At 37.2% G+C, this 19,479-nt stretch overlaps 1 protein-coding gene across 11 annotated transcripts in view; it reads right to left on the bottom strand.

Moving 5' to 3' along the window:
- RBBP8 (RB binding protein 8, endonuclease) overlaps positions 1–19,479 on the bottom strand; it is a 112,327-nt gene that overhangs the window by 22,271 nt on the left and 70,577 nt on the right. For all 11 annotated transcript variants that reach the window (XM_037031857.1, XM_037031833.1, XM_037031867.1 and 8 more), the window contains 6 exons: positions 13,391–13,566; positions 8,938–9,042; positions 5,022–5,116; positions 3,083–3,195; positions 1,007–1,901; positions 802–928 (listed from right to left, as the gene is read on the bottom strand). In XM_037031857.1, the coding sequence (XP_036887752.1) occupies positions 802–928; positions 1,007–1,901; positions 3,083–3,195; positions 5,022–5,116; positions 8,938–9,042; positions 13,391–13,566 (1,511 nt within the window). The remainder of the gene's footprint in view (positions 1–801; positions 929–1,006; positions 1,902–3,082; positions 3,196–5,021; positions 5,117–8,937; positions 9,043–13,390; positions 13,567–19,479) is intronic.

The following is a 19,479-nucleotide window of genomic DNA, read 5'->3' as shown; positions in this document are numbered from 1 at the left end:
CTAAGCAGACTATGAAAAATTAAGCAGGTATATACTATATTCATTAGAACAATTATAAAAAAAGATTTTAAAAAAGGACTGAGAATGAAAAAAAAATTTATGCAGAGACAGAACTCTTGTTGGAAGAACAACTGAAAAATGTGCTACAGAAAAACAAGAAAATAAACCCAGAATGAAGAAATAACTTCCCAATGAAGAATAGAAGAAAAAAATACTGCATATGAAGTACAGAAATATTTGATGGCTAAAACCCCCCAAAAGACTCCTTTTAAACACAGCAGACTTACGAAAAATTAATACATATATACAAGATTAGAGCAAACAATGTTCTCACACTAGAAGCTGAACAACCCACATAAATCTCTACACATATGTTTATGTGTACACATTGATAGACATGTAAATGCAGAGAAAAAGAACAGGCCATCTAAGGGCTGAGGAACAAGTTTTGGATGGTAAAAATTCTACTTCATACATTTTAAAATTCTGTGTTGTTTAAGGTTTTTGTAAAGAAAATAAGAAATAACTACATAAAATAGGTAAATCCACAAAATCTCCTATAAAAGTAGGTATTAAAGATCTCATTTCATTTTTTCTAAAAGCACAAGGATAATCACATGTAAAATGAATCCAATGAAAACTATTTTATAAACACAGAACGTGCAGGAAGAAAATATTTTCTCCCCAAACAATTCAAGCTATCCAAAGAATGTAAATAATATATTTAACTAAGATATTTACTATCTTAAATACTACAAGATAACAAATATAGAGGGGAAATACTATGTATAGTGCACATACCATGGTTGTTTGGTAGGGGCGTTGTTCTAGCGATTTTACATGGATTTAGCTGAAGAACTGATGCAAGTTCACAGGCCCCATGAATTGACCTGGTTTTTATTTTTATTGGCTCATGAGAACCAGCACCCTAAAACAGAAAGGATTATTAGCATATAGATGAAATCACAATCATTTAAACCAAAACCCTTGAACATTTAACACAAACCTTCACATCATCAAAAAGATTCTCTGTCTCCAAAGCTTCACGTGGATGCAGAGGGATTTTAAAGGTAGGCTTTTCCTCCTTTATTTGTAACGGTATTTTGTTATCTGGGGAGGATCTACTCAGGGGCTGGAGGATGCACTCCTGCAAACAGGGCTCCTCTGGGGAATCTTTGGTTTGCACACAGCTCCCACTCAAGGCCTTTCTGCTTGAGGAAGAGCTCTTTGACATGGGCTTCAAAGCCCCACAGAGAGTCACTTGCCTAAATCTGGTTTTAGAGGTCTCACTTCCTTGGCTTTTCTCTTGACACTGAACAGCTGAAAAGCGATCAGACAGATCCAGAGGTTTATCCATCACATAGTCTCCATTCACAGAAAAATGACTATCGAGTGGAAAAGGAAAAGCATTTTCTTTATCAAAAGAGGCTTGGGGGCAGCTTACTTCATCTTCACTTTCTTCCTCAATCTTCTTCCTTTTTGATGTTTTGCACCCCAATGATTTCAGTGGTACCCCATGTTTATCTTTATCAGTAATATTATTTTTGATGGGATCAATACTATCCTGTGCACTTATGGATTCACTTATATTTTTATTTATAAGCATTGGTTTAGTAGAAGACTGGTTAATGATCTTGTTCACTTCAGACCCAAGATTATGATGTGTGAAAAGGGAACTATCTTCAGATTTTGATCTAGTTTTCTCTGATCTACAATTAGAGGTGCTGCTGAAATGTGTTGTTTTCAGATGATTTTTTTTCCCGGTCTCTAAAAGAGAAGGAGACAAACTTGTATTCAAACCAAAACTACTTTTCACATTAGAGGTAGCTCCAAATACAGGAGATGATATCCGAGTAGTTAGTTCTTCTTGAGGAGTCGTCTTTGAATTGGGATCTGAAAATCTAAGAGAAAAAAGAGTGGTAAAACTTTTTTTCTGATTAAAAAAATAAGGTGAAAATTAAAAGACATGATGAGAGACCATATGCTATTATAGAATTATTAATAGTAAGGTCTTATCTATATATTATAGATAGATGATTCACCAGCATTTACAATAGCATATAGTTGCTGGCTTCTCTTCCTTTAGCTGACAAAAAGCAGAGAAAAACAATATAGTCATTCTACCTCAATACCTATAAACATTTTCCTAAATAATTTAAATATCTTCACTATATAAGAAAATCATATTTTAATAAATTCCACTGGGGACCCAACTTCTTTCGGTGTTATGAAATCCTGTCATGAGTAACTCCAAGAAACAAATTCTTGTACTACAGAACTGAACATATATAAAGAAACAGCCTGCCTCTAGCAGAGGAGACAGCTTTGGTAGTAGAAAGAGCACTAAGTTTGTCTGAAGATGGGGGAAATGGGTAGGTGCTCTACCTAGTAGTGAACAGCTATGTGGTCTTAAGAAAGGCATTTAACCACGCTAAAGCTACATTTTTATTGACTGCAAAATATGGAGTAATAAAACCTACTTTAATGAGTTATTATAATGACACGTTAAATGTGATATATGTACCTAAAACTGAAAACTCTTTTAAAAAGCAAAATGCAACAGGGGTGGAAATGGGAGGGAGGTGGGGAGCATGGGGGGGGATGGGCTGGGATGGGAGTAAAAGATAGAAAACTGTACTTGAACAATAATTAAATTAATTTTTTTAAAAAGCAAAATGCTACATAAATAGTATTATTAGTTAATGGATGTTCTGAAACTAGTCAAAATGAAATGCAACACAATCTTTATGCAGTCTCATCCAAGCTTTATACAACATCCAGTTTTCGGAAATGCAAACCCAGAAGGGATGAGTCATTAAAAATGCAGATGAGCAAGACTGGGAACTCTTAAGCACTTGCTCAAAGTATAGAAGAATCTAAAAGTAACATCCATTTCTCTGCAGTAATGCACAAAGTCCTCAACTGGTCATAAACTGGAGAAAACATTTTTTAAAATAAAAATTAATACCACCAGAATAACAAACTGTATGTTAAGGGAGATGAATAGTTTAATTTTATGGAACTCAGTGTGATAGGATTTCACCAATAGTTTATAAATTTTCACCAAAGTGCCCCCAATTACCTTAAACTATCTTCAGTTTTCCTTGTAGACTCCTCTAAAGTCTGTTTCTTGTGATCTCCTTCTAGACAGTGGTAGAGCTCATCACCAAGAGTGCTCTCGGGACCTTGAGATTCCTTCAGTAGTAAAATATAAAGTACATAAATACAATGAAAAATTAATTAAAAAAATCAAATACTGATACATGCTATGGTGTGGATGAACCTCAAAAACAGGATAAACAAAAGAAGCCAGATTCAAAAGCCACATAATACACCATCCAATTTACATGAATTATCCAGAACAGGTGACAGAAAGCAGACTGGTGAATGCCAGAGGCTGCAAGTAGTGGGAAACAAAAACTGAATGTTTAACAGGATTTCCTTTGGGATGATGAAAATGCTTTGGAACTAGATAGAAGTGGCAGTTGCATAATATTGTGAATATACTAAATGCCACTGAATTGCACACTTTGAAATGGTTAATTTCATGTTATGTGCATTAAATTTCTTTGTATTGGTTTTAGAGAAAGAGAGAGAAACATTGTTTTGTTGTTCCACTTGTTTACGCATTCATTAGTTGATTCTTGTAAATGCCCTGACGGGATCAAAACCTGCAACCTTGGTGTATCAGGACAACGCTCTAACCAACTGAGCTACAATGTCAGGACATTGTGCATTTTTTATCACAATAAAATATAGAAGCACATTTTAAGTTTAAAGAAGAAAAAAGTTAATATTTTACTATTTTAGGTAAGTACATTCTATTACTGATATATAAAACTCCATTCCCTACCAATAATTATTAAGATGAGGGGAAGGAACAGATATGATTATTTATTCTGACAGGAGATTAATTTAAAAGGCTCCTTTAGAGAACAGTGGTCCTCAAAGCCCTCAAGGCCTAGTGTTCTAGGCCTTTATTCAATGATCTAGTTTAATATACATATACAAGTCAACTGGGGACCTTGTTAAAATATATAAAGTGTTCTTTCAGTAGGTCTGGGCGGCATCTGAGATTCTGTACCTCTAAAATGATGCATAAGGTGTTGGCCTGTGGACCACATTTGAGCACCAAATCATTAGAGATCAGCTCCCTTAATATATTTGGTGTTTAAAACCACTGACTTGCCAGGATTATGGGTAGGAGAAAATTAAAAACCATTAAAACACATTTGAAGTTCAAACGCTAAAAACTACCACTATCACTTGAATATGGATTTAAAGCTAGAAAGAACAATTACCCAAATGTAATAAAAAATCAATTCAAGTTTTATAGATTCAATAAGTAGAAAGACCATTTTATAAGAGCACATACATATTTGCCAACAAAAGCACAGGAATATTAGTTTAAAGTATATCGAAGGGAAACTTCCTTAAGACTGAAGAATTCAAGTTTTCAATTTTTAGGGACCACTTAAGAAAAAAATAAATGTGTCTGGTGTAAAGAAGCACCAAAATAATGAAAAAAAAAATCATGGGGTCAGTTACTGACCCAATCCCTAAGAATCAGGTCCTTTTGGACTGGCACTTACAAGGACAGAGAACTAAAGTATATATGGTAGACCCCAAAATTCATCCTGTTTTTCAAATCAAACCCTAGTTTAATGGATGCAGAGAAGATCCAATACATTCTGAAATAAACCTAAAGGTTTAGGTCTTCTCTTAGATGAAACAGGATAAGAACAGGTGAGAAGGAGCAGGGAAGAGGGCTGGACAAACCCTCTAAGCCATTATGAATTCCCTAAATTTTGATTCAACCCACAATCTGTATCACAAGAATTCTAGACTCTAGATTTCTGGAACTGCCTGGGTGGATAACTTAATGAGCCTTTCTAGCCACATCAATTTTGTTCTAGGCCTTTATTCAATGATGTTTGGAAAAATAGTTTTACTTTAGCTCAGTTCTATAAGAACTGCCCCAAAAGGACACCAATTAATTCATATTATCACCAACTACTTACAGATTCTTCTGGAATAAGTCCAAGTGTCTCAGCAACAATCACAGCTAAATTAAAAGGCAACTTATCAGTGGGATAACTGCTTGTTCCACATGTTTCTAAGTAAGAAAAAAAACAATTATGGAATTGTAGAAACTAGATGTACAAAATAATACAAAAAAGGAATAAAAGGCTCTCAGAAACATTTTACAAGCCAGCACTGAGTAATTTTTAAAATCTGTGCCCAAAATATCCACTATAAATGACAGTAAGTTGCAGATATCTGGTGTCTACACTTGCAAAACATTTTCAGCCAAGTTTTCTATTTATGTTAAGTAAATTGAATGCAACAGATAGATTTTTTATATTGCCACCAAAAATACCATATAATTATATTTATAATGGATTTACTGTGACCTAAGATACATCAAACCATATTTATAATGCTTTTCATAAAAACATACTTTATGGGAAAGATTTTCAGCATTGCATATATTTCAAGTTTTAAACTAACACATTTATATAGAAATTGTCTATGTTCAAATATTATATTTTATAAATACAGAGTTCCAATAACTCAACAAGTATTTATGGAGCACATGCTATGTTCCAGGCATTGTACTAGGCACTAGATGAAAAGATTTCTGTCCTCAAGGAACTTATGGGCTATAGTTAAAATAGAAAAGTTAAAGAGAACTGCAATAAAATGTGATATTATAATAAGGTACATGAAAAAGGCGTGATTAAAATATAGAAGGACTCCTAAATCTGCTTTGGAAAAATCAAGAAAAGCTCCATCAAATGATGCCTAAGAGGAATTTGACAGGTCAACTGGATTGGGGGCAAAAAGAAAGGTTCTGGGTATGTAAAAGGGTCTATATATATGAAACAAAATTACATGTTCAGGGAAAACATGGTTCAATTGCTGGAAATCAAAGTGTAAAAGATATAGGAGTACTAGAACATAAGCCCAGACAGGTCAGTGAGAAACCAGATTATGCTAAGGAGTTTAAAATTTATCCTGTAGGCTATGAAGAGATACCCAAGAGTTTTTAATAGAGTACATGCAATATTTGGGTTCAAAAGTAATTCTAGCCATGACAGGATGACAGAGCAAGAAGCAATCATGGTAGGCAAGAGGACTAATTAGATTACTAAAACAATCTTAGGAATGCTGATAGCCCAAACTAGCATGATGGGGGTACAGAGGAATGTTTATGACAGACATGTAGGAGGTGGAATCAGTAAGACTTGGAGAGTATTCAAATATGAAAGGCGAAGGAGCAGGAGTCTAGGAAAACACAAAGCTTTTTGATTTGGGTAACTCAGACAGGTATGTAGAGGGTCATTCACTGAGATTGTAAATAAAAGGATGAGGAGTAGGTTTGACAGAAAAAATTCAATTTTGGACACACAGAAGTTGAAGGATATCTAGGTAAAGATGTTCAACAGCAGTCAGATACATTGGTTTGGAATCCAGGGGAAAAGTCTTACTGATATAGATTTTGGATTTATTATCATATAGGTTGTAGCAGAATACTAACTCTAGGCAAGATTCCTCCAGAAGGAGCTAGAAAGTGAGACAAGAATAGACCAAGAAACATAAATACTGGGGAAAGTAACATTTAAATGAGAAAAAAGAATAGCCAATAAAAGAAGGTGAAAAGAGAATAAGAGGAGAACCAGGAAAGCGGCATCACTTCAAGAAACAGAGTGCTCACTACTGTCAAATGTCACAGGAAGGTCAAGTAAGATAAGGACTGGGAGGTATTAATTAGATTTAATAACCAGGAAGTCACTGATGACTTTTCCCAGAGCAGTTTCAACATAATGAGAGAAGGAAATGTGAGAATATATTCTCTGTCTCTGCTGCCTTTCCCTCTTTTCCCCATCCTTCCTCCCTTCCCCTGTGCCCTTTCCCTAAGTGCCCACCTCTCTCTAGGGGCAGGAGCAAGGAGTGGATAGTGGATTTAACCAAAATGAAGTGAATGCGAGTTGAGAAAGAAGAGATATTGAAAGATCACTTTCCAGCTCTGAAGAGAAACTGTAGCTAAGGATGGAGACAATTAAGAGAGGGGTTATTTTTAAGAGTAAAGATAACGTCTATGAGTATGTTGGAAAAAAAAAGAACTCACAGAGAAACTGAGGAGATACAGGAAAAGAGGACAACTGACGGAGCAAAGTTCCTGGCAACAGCAGAAGAGAATGGGCTCCAGAGTCCTTGCTGAGAAGCAAGGATCTGTCCGCTCGTTGCTATACACCTAGCACACCTTGCCAGACAGACTGTCTATACACAAGCACACAAACTTACACACATGCTAATATACAATGATTTGTAGCTTTCAGAGAGTAAGTTTTATACCAATAAAAAATGAGTAAGCAATTAACCTTCACCAACTCTTCCAATTGGGCTCTGGATCCCATCTCCTCTCAGCTTTTAAAGAATCTGACAATTGTTCCCTCTTTCTCCAGAATTATTAATTTCTCTCTCTTTACTTGATCATCCCATAAATATAAAAATATACTGGATATGCTATAATATCCCATCTTTTGAAGGACTTGCTTAGAAGTGCTCTCTCCACTTTCTCTGATCCTAGATTTCTCTTGAACATGAAACAGTCTAGTTGCTCACCCTTACGCTTTAACAGCTCGTGTTACGAGTTTCACAGTCAGTGGTCTCCATGTGACCAAATCCAATGGTCAATTCTCAGTCTTCATCTTCCTTGGCCTATTAGCACTGTTTGCCACAGTTGACCTCTCCTTCCTCTCTCCAACTGCCTTAAAGGACACCACAATCCCCCATCTCACTGGTAGCTCCTTCACTGGATACATTGTTGGATCCTCCTCATTTCAACAACCTCTAAATCACTACTTCTCCAATGGGGTGAAAAATGTTCTTGGGAGACAAAAAAATCTCTTTTCATGTTTAAGGCACAGACATACATATATTCATACAGTATAGCTACATTATTAAAATTTCCATGGGGAAATGATTAGAGAAAAATCTAGAAAGTCTAGGTGGGGGTGATAAAGAGAAAAACTTAAGAATCACTGTGTAAAACTTAAGAATTACATAATGTAATGCCGTAGGTCTAAGTACTTGAACTTCTCCATTCATATTCACTTGGCTTAGATGCCACCTACATGCTAACACTTTCATTCCTCTCTCCTACTCTAAACTCATATCCACCTTCCCGCCCAAAATCTTTATCTCAATGTCCATCCAGAATTTCAAACAGAGTACTCTCAAAACTATACTCCTGATTTCTAACCACCCCTATCCTACCCTGCAAACCTGCTCGCAGCCTCTTCCCTCCCTGAACAACAGAGATCCCCAAACCAATCTCCCCTTCACTCAGTCTACTCCAGCCACACAGGCCTCCTTAAGGTTCCTCAAACCAACCAAACAGCACCTTCACTTCAGCTTCTTTGTGCTCACAGACTTCTTCTCTACCTGGAATGTGCTTCTCCCAGATATCCCCATGACTCGTTTGCTTCCCCCAGTCTTTGTTCATAAACTACTTTTTAAGTAAGGCTTTCTAGTATCTCCTTACCCTGTTTTATTTTTTCTGAGGAGAGCAGGGTGAGAAAAATTATTAGGAAACCTAACATATATCTGTGTATTTTCTTTCTCTCCCCAGCTCAACAAAGTTAAGGGCTATGATTTTGTTCAGTGCCTGGTACATAAATAAACACTAAAATACTTGTTGAATCAATGAGTAAACCAGAATAAAGTTTTATTTAATGAAAATTATTAGCAATTTTTAATAGTAGAGTAACATTATTTCCCAATATGAAAAAACTGCTAAGCAACTAGTAATACAGACAAAATTTAATACAGAATATTTTAAAATATTGTGTAATTCAGACTATGGACCACTCTTGCCCACCAGTAACCACAAAGTTTAAACTTAGAAAATAATTTCAATATCTTGCTTACTCGCTACTGGAGATGGACTCTGATCACAAGTGTCAGCCACCAGAATCTCATTTTCATTAGCCTTATGCTGTGGACGAGTTGAAGATTTTGGAACTTTTCTCAATTCTAAGGGGAGAAAAAGAGAGATTACCTATACACAATCATGATGAAAAGTATTACCAAAGTGTTATTTTGATAAGCCAATACAAACCTCTCTTTAAAGAGTTCATTCCTGTATTTTCACTAAAAACAAAATGGGAAGTTAGACCAACAGCAGTTAGGATGGTAGAAGAGGAAACTAGAACCAACAAGCTTCTTCTGACCCAAGTCTCCTAGCACTGTAATACTGTAATGTATGTTTTCCTTATGTATTTTTTTGCAAATCAGTACATTAATTTAAAATAAATAATGTATCACACATCTCCCCAATCTTTATCTTACAGTTTTTATTTTCTGGAAGGAAATCTTATAACATGCTTTACCAGAAAGAATTCAAAGAAACCAAACAAACAAACAAAAAAAGAGTACGTAGAACTGGCCAAGATGGAGGCGTAGGTAGAAACTCTGTGCCTCCTCACACAACCAAAATTAAGGAAAACAAAGATTTAGAAACAAAAACACAACCAGAACACACAGAAAACTGAACTGTATGGAAGTCTGACAACCATTCATCTAGACCAGTAAGAGGGGCGGAGTGGGTGGCTGGCGGAGAGGGGTTGAGGAAGGAAAAAGCAGTGGCTGGCAGACCCTGGCACACAGGCAACAAAGGGCTAGCAGATCCTGGGCGCAGAAAAAAAAACAAGCAGACCCAGTGAGGCACACAAGGCCACTGGCTGACCGGAGTCGCACATTTGTTTGCATATAAAACAGGCAAAAATGGTCAGCAAGATAACTGTGCAACCAAGAGCCCCAGGGACAGGAAATAAAGCCTAAAAGCACTGATTGAAAACACCTTTAGGGGCTGAGGTGCCAGGAGAGACTCCGAGCCTCACAGGTGAGTTTGTTGGACAGACCCACAAGGTCCTAGAATGTACATAAGCCCCCACACCCAGGAACAAGCAACAGAGGGGCACAATTTGCTTGTGCAAATTGTGGGATGAGGCAGAGGGGACTGAAACATGAGCAGAGCAAGCGCNCTAAAAGCACTGATTGAAAACACCTTTAGGGGCTGAGGTGCCAGGAGAGACTCCGAGCCTCACAGGTGAGTTTGTTGGACAGACCCACAAGGTCCTAGAATGTACATAAGCCCCCACACCCAGGAACGAGCAACAGAGGGGCACAATTTGCTTGTGCAAATTGTGGGATGAGGCAGAGGGGAATGAAACATGAGCAGAGCAAGCGCCTTTGTTCCCTCTCTGACCCTCCCCCCCCCACACATACACACAACATCACAACCCAGCAACTGGGTTGACCTGCCCTGGTGAACCCCTAAGGCTCTGCCCCTCATACCTAACAGGTGCAAACAGACCAAAACATTATGGCTCGAACAGAAGAACAAATCAAAGCCCCAGAGCCAATACTTTTAAGCAACAAAGAGATAGCCAACGTATCAGATGCACAGTTCAAAACACTGGTGATCAGGATGCTCACAGAACTGATTGAATACGGTCACAAATTACATGCAAAAATGAAGGCTATACTAAGTGAAATGAAGGGAAATGCATGGGGAACGAATAGTGATGGAAAGGAAACTGGGACTCAAATCAATGGAGGGGACCAGAAGGAAGAAACAGCCAAATAGAAAAGATTGAAGAAACGAGAATTCAAAAAAATGAGAAGAGGCTTCGGAACCTCCAGGACATCTTTAAATGTTCCAACATCCAATTTATAGGGGTATCAGAAGGGGAAGAGGAACAGCAACAAGTGGAAAACTTATTTGAACAAATAATAAAGGAGTAGTTCCCCAATCTGGCAAAGGAAATAGACTTCCAGGAAACCCAGGAAGCTCAGAGAGTCCCAAAGAAGTTGGACCCAAGGAGGAACACGCCAAGGCACATCATCATTATATTAGCCAAGATTAAAATGAAGGAGAGAATTCTAGAAGCAGCAAGAGATAAGGGGACAGTCACTGACAAAGGAGTTCCCATCAGACTGCCAGCTGATTTCCCAAAAGAGACCTTACAGGCAAGAAGGGGCTGGAAAGAAGTATTCCAAGTCATGAAATCCAAAGACCTACATCCAAGATTGCTCTATCCAGCAAAGCTTTCATTTAGAATGGAAGGACAGATAAAGTGCTTGTCAGATAAGGTCAAGTTCAAGGAGTTCATCATCACCAAGCCCTTATTATATGAAATGCTAAAGGGACTTATCGAAGAAAAAGAAGATAAAAAATATGAACAGTGAAAGGACAGCAAACTCGCAGTTACTAACAACCACACCTAAAACAAAACTAAGCAAACTAAACAATAGGAAACTAAGTGGTCAGCTAGATCAGGAGTGGAGCCACAGAAATGGAGATCACATGGAGGGTTAGCAACAGGGGAGTGGGGGAGGGGGAGAAGGTACAGAGAATAAGTAGCATAGACAGTGGGGGAGAAAATAGACAGGGGAAGGGCAAGAGTAGTATAGAAAATGTAGAAGCTAAAGAACTTATGACACATGGACATGAACTAAAGATGGAGAATGTGGGTGGGAGGGGATGTGCATGGTGGAGGGGAAAGAAGAGGGGAAATGGGACAATTATAATGACATAATCAATAACATATTATTTAAAAAAGTAAAAGGAAATAGACTTATACTAATTATAATCTGAAAATAATATTAAAAAGCAGTATAAACTTTAAAATAAACAGGCAAAGGTGATCGGAAAGAGAAAAGAAACTAAGAGTCATTAAGTCAGTTTTAAAATAATTTGCATGGCTCAAAAGTTGTTTGTATTTTAAACCAAAATTTGAGATTCTAAATAAAAATGATTAGGATAATAATAAAACAGACAAATCAAATTTTTAAATAGTTATATGTTATTCTCATACAAGAAGTACACCAGAAGTTTTCTTTTTAAATTCTAAATTCTCACCCTAGGGTATGTCCATTGATTTAGAAACAGAGGAAGGGAAAGAGAGTGACAAAGAGAGAAACACTGATATGAGAGAGAAACATTAATCAGTTGCCTCCCATACATACACCCCCACAAGGGATCAAACCTACAACTTAGGTTTGTGCGCAGACTGAGGATTGAATACCGCAACCTTCCAGTTTATAGGATACTGCTCGAACCAGCTCAGACACCCAGCCAGGACAAACCAGAAGCTTTTTGATACAAAAGAAGGCTTTTCTAATAAAGAAAATCGCTGTGATTTGTTTTCCTGAATAATGTCACACATGGATTTAAACATGACCAAAATAATGGAGATGCTCTTATGTGACTCCTGTCCTGTCTGATAACAGACTAAAAGACCAATGACTATTCATTCTAGATCTACGATCTTACATTTTACTTTAGCTCCTAAATGTGTGTAAGATTTTTAACAGTTCTTTGTTTTTCCACTAGATGGTGATGCAAGGTCATATAAAATGATGAAAATGATGCCAATTTTACAATATCAAAGAATAAGATTTACTTATGTTTTCAAAGGCACAGATACTGTTAATTTATTTGTATTATAAATATATTTCCAGAACTATGTACACTCCTTCCCCCAAAATGCTTTCCTTCTTACAAACAGTTTAGGTTAAAAAGTAAAGTCTTTACCATTTATTATAGATCAACATTAAAAGAAATAATCTTTGCATCATGTCACATATTAAATTTCAAAACTACAAAAAAAGGTAGTTCCAAAACATTTAACATAAACGGTAAGCCACATGGTAGACACATTATAATGCCATTTCTTGATTACCACCAATTGCTATAAATTGTAACAAGTAAAAATAGCTAGCTAAAGACAGGATTCTCAGTATGGAATAGCCGTAGGCAAGACCTGGAAAATAAAAAAGAGTTTAGAGCAAGGAAGATCTATACTTGAATTCTGACTCATCTAATGACTTGACAGGGTACCCTGAGTAAGTTGTTTAACTCTTCAAAAGAGCATCTTTCATCATCTGTGAAATACAGGTGCTAATAGCTACCTTGCAAGCCTGTCATGAGAATTAAAATATAGTAATAATGTATTTAGATTACTCAGCATAATACTTGACATAGGTAAAAATTAATGTTACGTTCCCTTTCTCTTTCCTTTTATCCCTCTAAGACATATGAATATAAAAAATTTTTAAGTGAAAAAACCAGGAAACTATTTACCATGTTATAAAATGCTGGGTGTTTACATATTGAGAAGAGCAACACAAGTCTACACATAATACAGGCAGAAAATGCCTTTCTAGTCACTTGGCTAACAGAAGTTAAATTACAGGTGTAACATAAGTTCACCTGAACAATGACAATCTACCTTCCACTAGATTGAATAACACAAAAATAAGAGACAAATACTATTTTTATAAAACCAAATTACTAAAGTGCAAATCTAATCCTTACCATTTGTACACCCAGACTGCTCTGGTTTAGTATGTGTTTGTTCTTTGTATCGGACATGAAGGTTCTCCTTTCTTCGTAGCCGATTAATGCCAGGAAATGAAAAGGCTGTTATTGGTGAATCTGGAATAACATTTTCTTCAGATTCAACTTCAGCTGCTTGATGCTGTTGATCATTTCTAGAGAAAAATAATGACAATTGAAAGAAAATGAATTCAATAAATATTTACTAAAACACCTACCATATGATATAGAGCTATAGCAAAATACAGGTATGAAACTGTAACAAATGTAGTTCCTTGTATCTAATGCTCAAAGTCCAAATATAAGGATTAGAGAAGTACTCAGATGATTAGAGTGGGACTATTATTGGGAGATGTGAAGTACATAGTGCAGTTGCTGCCCCTGAAGTGAAATTAAAAGAATTTCAAATGGGAGAGAAAATCAGCAGAGGATCCACAGTTTGAGTAAAGGCCTGAGTATTGTATACTTGTGTTTGAGAAGGAAAAGCAGAAAGTACATGAATAAAAGCCTAGGTTAAATGTACACATAATTTAGAAAGCAAGAGGAAATTAAGGTTTTAGAGCATGGAAGAAATGTGACAATCTAACAGCAGTGTGCAAAACTGGGACAGAAAGGAGGAGGGCAAGGAAATCAATTAGGCAATGGCTATAATCAATCAGCCAACAGCTTCTGTGGGTTTGAATTAGGATGCTGAAAACAGCTATAGAAAGGAAGGGACCGGTGCTGAATAAACACTGTGGTAGTAAACCAACATGACTTGGCAACTGACAAAAACAGGGTGATAAATAATATTAACAACTACTTTTGTAGATTTACAGTGCCATGCACACACAGTTCAAAGTGCTACCTGTATCAGTCTGATTATCATAACTGAATGAGGTATTACTAGTACTCTCATTTTACAAATGAGAAACAGTTATAGAAGTTAAGTCACTTACTAAATAAAATAGTAAATAACAGAACCAGGATATACATCCCAGCAGCCAGACTCCCAGGATAAAACTGTTAAGCACTCAAAGTACTGTCCTTGTGTAGACCATGAGACAAATGACTGAATACAAGCTGGATTCAATCTCTGAGTGCCTGCCACTGCTGTTACCCAGGTGTCCTTAAAGTCTGCTCTCAAAACTGCCCTATTAAAACTTAAGTTATGTCACTCCACTGATTAAAACTTCCCACTTCTTCCCATTTCACATAAAACACAAGTCAAAGTTCTCTTAATGATTTACAAGGTCCTGCATGGTCTGACTATTCCCCTCCCTGTACCCTCTCTGACCTGGTTTCATACCATGTTCTGCTCAAGCCACCTTGCTTCCCTGAGGTCCTCAAACACACCAGATGTACTCTGCCTCACTTCTTTCTTCAGAATGAATTTCTCCATACATTACATGGCTAATTACCACCTCTCCTTCAAGTCCTTGCTGGAGTTATACTTTATTAAGGCCTACCTTGAACACATTATTTAAAATTGCAACTCTTCTTCCCACACCCTAGTACTCCTGTTCTTTGTTATTCTGCTCTACTTACTTACTTTATCCATAGTATTTACTGCTTTGTAACATAGTGTATAACTGACTTACCTATTGCTCACCTGCTGGAATGTGAACACCAAAAGGTTAAGGATCTTTGGTTTACCAACACATTATAAGTGTCCACAAGAATAGGTACACAGTAGGTACTCAATAAATATTTGTTGAATAAATGAATGAATATGAGAGATTCCCAGATTCTACCAGAAAAAAAATTGTGCTGATCTAGGCATATGTCTAACTCAGTTTAGGACCAATGACACCTAAAGACTGGGTTTGGATTAAATTGCAGTTTCTGAGTAAAGTTAATTAACTTTAATTCAATTGACTTTCCCATGTCAAACCATTACTGACTTTATATGCCAACTAATTTTTACCAGTCTGTCAGTCATTTAGGCTTGATGTGATAAAACCAGTCTGTCCTATTATACTCACATCAATTTGTAATACTATCTATAAGCAAACACTAATATGAAAATTTCATAAATCATGACTAACAGAGATTTTTTAAAAAGATTTTATTTATTTATCTTTAGCGAGGAAGAGGAGAGGAGAGAAATATCGATGTATGGTTGTCTCTCCTGAGTCCCCTGCTGAGAACTGGCCTGCAACCCAGGCATGTGCCCTGACTGGGAATCGAACCGCAGTGGTTCGCAGGCCCATGCTCAATCCACTGAGCTACACCAGCCAGGGCAACAACAGAGATTTTTAAAACATTAGCAGAGTAATTTTTTTCCAACATTGAACTATATCTTAATTTCCTGTATTATATCAGTATTACTGTGGTCTATAATCCTATATTCTACATTAAAGATCTTTAGAGTTATTCAGAGCTAATATCTTATTTTAAATTTTCCCCTACAACTTCTACTGTTTTATTCTGGAAAAACGGAATAAACTAGTCATATAAAAAGCCTTATAAATTAATGGAGTGTGAAATTTATCCAACCTCATTTTAAACACATCATGGCCTACCTGCCTATTAGTCATAAAAATTTAACCTGAAACATGAATGAGTCAGGAAAAGAAAATGATTTCCTGGCAAAGCCAATCTAGAAGTAGCTGGGATCACAAAAGAAAGAAAAAAAAGTCAAAAACTAGCTGTAAATAGAGGTGTCCAAACTAACTAAGTAAGTGCTGGCTTTGTCATCCTTTGTCCTTCTTTTGTCATTAAAAAGAGAGAAACAAACAAAAACTTTCATGGTCTCATCTCTGATTATAGCTCTTGGTTAAATTAACTATGCACCCTAGTTATCTTTCTCCTTTCACTTTTCCTTCTAATGGCCTGAAAGTACATGCTTTTTTTGTTTTTGTTTTTTGGTTGTTCACTTTATTTGTAGGTTTTCCCTTAAATTCTTGTTAAAAGTTTTTGTTTCTTTTACCCTACCCCTCAAAGATCTATAAGGATACAGGGTCTCCCTTCATAAAGTCTGTAGAAATTTTTAACTTTAAGCTGTTCTCCTCTACTCCTCTAAAGAGCTTACATTCTTCCAGTTAAAACATTATTTAAACTTAATGAAACAGTTAACAGCCATCAAGTTCAATTAAATATTATGATTTTCAAAAATGGGAAGAAGAGACTTCTGGTAAAGATGGAGGTGTAGGCGGACACACTTCACCTCCTTGCCCAACCACAAGAAGAATCAAACTAACAACAAAATAAAAAATACCCAGAAATGTCACAAAATAGAACCGTATGGAAGTCCAACAACCAAAGACTTAAAGAAGCCATATTCAGCCAGACAGGTAGGAGCGGCAGAGATGGGGAGTTGAGGAAGAGAGGATGTGGTGTGGTACAGAGGGGTGTCAGCAGCAGCAGTGACAGAATGGGTGGTCCCACATTTACACGTGGTGGATAAAAATCGGAGGGATACCTTGGGAGCGAGCAATCCCAAACCCAAGCCGGAATGCCCAGCACAGAGTTCCAGCGCTAGCGAGAGGAAGCCTCATAACTTCTGGCTATACAAACCAGTGTGTGTGTGTGGGGGGGGAGGGGTGCCGCAGCTGAATAAACTCTTGGTTTCTCAGAGGAGACCATTCAAAGGGCCCGCAACATATGCAAACCCACCCACTCTGGGAATGACCACCAAGGCTACAGCTAGAAAGGTGCCAGTTGCATACAGGAAGTGGGTGAAGTAACTAGAAAGTGGGCATATGCCAAGCAAACCTCCAGATGCCAGGCAGTAGCACTGTCCCCTCTCCAACCACTCCCCTACACACAGTGCCACAAAGCAGTGAAGCAGGTTGCCCTGCTCTGGCAAATACCTAAGGCTTCACCCCCTACAACTTAACAGGAATGCTAAGACAGGGAGTCAAAGCAGCTCTACCTAATACACAGAAACAAACACAGGGAGGCTGTGAAATCAGGGAGACAAAGAAATACGACCCACATGAAGGAAGAACAAAACCCTAGAAAAAGAACTAAATGAAATACAGATAGCCAACCTATCAGATGCAGAGTTCAAAACACTGGTGATTAGGATGCTCAGAGAACTTACTGAGTACAGCAAAAACATTAGGGAAGAAATGAAGGCTACAGTAAGTGAAATAAAGAAAAATCCACAAGGAACCAACAGTGAAAGGAAGGAAGCTGGGATTCAAATCAACGATTTGGAACATATGGAAGAAATAAACATTCAACCGAAAGAGATTGAGGAAACAAGAACTCAAAAAAACAAGGAGAGTATAAGAAGACTCTGGGACATCTCCAAAAGTGTCAACGCCTGAATCACAGGGATGCCAGAAGGAGAAGAGGAACAGCAAGAAATTGAAAAATTATTGGAAAAAATAATGAAAGAAAACCTCCTAAATTTGGTGAAGGAAATAGACATACAAGTCCAGGAAGCAGAGAGTCCCAAACATGTTGGACCCAAAGAGGACATACCAAGATACATCATAATTAAAATGCCAAAGGTTAAAGATAAAGAGAGAATCTTAAAAACAGCAAGAGAAAAGCACAGAGTTACCAACAAATGAGTTCCCATAAGACTATCAGCTGATTTCTCAAAAGAAACTTTGCAGGTAAGAAGGGACTTGCAAGAAGTATTCAGCGTGATGAAAACCAAGGACCTACAACCTAGATTACTCTATCCAGCAAAGCTATCATTTAGAATAGAAGGGCAGATAAAGTGCTTCCTAGACAAGGTAAAGCTAAAGGAATTCATCATCACCAAGCCATTAAAGGGACTTATTTAGAAAAAAGAGTATCATTAAAACTATGTACATTAAACTGACAAACTCACAACTATCAACAACTGAATCCAAAAAACAAGAACAAACTGAGAGAACAACTACAACAGGAACAGAATCATAGACACGGAGATCATCTGGAGGATTATCAGCTGGGGGGGAAGGGGAGAATGAGGGCTAAAGGTATAGGGAATAAGAAGCATAATTGGTAGGTATAAAATAGATAAGGTAATGTTAAGAATAGTATAGGTAACAGAGAAGCTGAAGAACGTATATGCATGACCCATGGACATGAATTAAGGGGGGATGGGTTGTTGGAAGGCAGGCAGGCAGAGGTTGGCAAAGGGGGAAAATTGGGACAACTGTACTAGCATAATCAATAAGATATACTTTAAATTTAAAAAAAAAAAGTAGTTTGTGAAATCTTGGGCTGGAGATTTCTTGCTGGATGATGTTCCATGGTTGGGTGGACTAGTTGAAGTTGGTAACAATCAAATTGAGCCATTAACTGAGAATAATCAACATTATACCACAAGGGACATAGGTGACATACTCAAAATATCCAAAGGAACAAAGTTATTGGGAAAAAAATTTTAAAAAGGGAAGTAGAGAATTTTCTAAAATACAAACTAGTGCTTCTGATACCCTGGATCTCTCTTTTTTTAAAAAAATATTTTATTTATTTATCTTTAGAGGGGAAGGGAAGGAGAGAGGAAGAGAAACATCAATGTATGGTTGCTTCTCGTGCATCCCCTGCTGGGAACTGGCCTGCAACCCAGGCATGTGCCCTAACTGGGAATTGAACCACAATCATCTGGTTCGCAGGCCCGAGCTCANGGACATGAATTAAGGGGGGATGGGTTGTTGGAAGGCAGGCAGGCAGAGGTTGGCAAAGGGGGAAAATTGGGACAACTGTACTAGCATAATCAATAAGATATACTTTAAATTTAAAAAAAAAAAGTAGTTTGTGAAATCTTGGGCTGGAGATTTCTTGCTGGATGATGTTCCATGGTTGGGTGGACTAGTTAAAGTTGGTAACAATCAAATTGAGCCATTAACTGAGAATAATCAACATTATACCACAAGGGACATAGGTGACATACTCAAAATATCCAAAGGAACAAAGTTATTGGGAAAAAAATTTTAAAAAGGGAAGTAGAGAATTTTCTAAAATACAAACTAGTGATTCTGATACCCTGGATCTCTCTTTTTTTAAAAAAATATTTTATTTATTTATCTTTAGAGGGGAAGGGAAGGAGAGAGGAAGAGAAAAATCAATGCATGGTTGCTTCTCGTGCATCCCCTGCTGGGAACTGGCCTGCAACCCAGGCATGTGCCCTGACTGGGAAT

The sequence above is a fragment of the Sturnira hondurensis genome, unplaced genomic scaffold (genome assembly GCF_014824575.4).
Source record: "Sturnira hondurensis isolate 20B ecotype Veracruz unplaced genomic scaffold, ASM1482457v3 Scaffold0001872, whole genome shotgun sequence".
NCBI classification, from domain to species: domain Eukaryota; kingdom Metazoa; phylum Chordata; class Mammalia; order Chiroptera; family Phyllostomidae; genus Sturnira; species Sturnira hondurensis.
The sequence above is the reverse complement of the archived record's forward strand: the minus strand, read 5'-3'. Positions and strand labels throughout refer to the sequence as shown.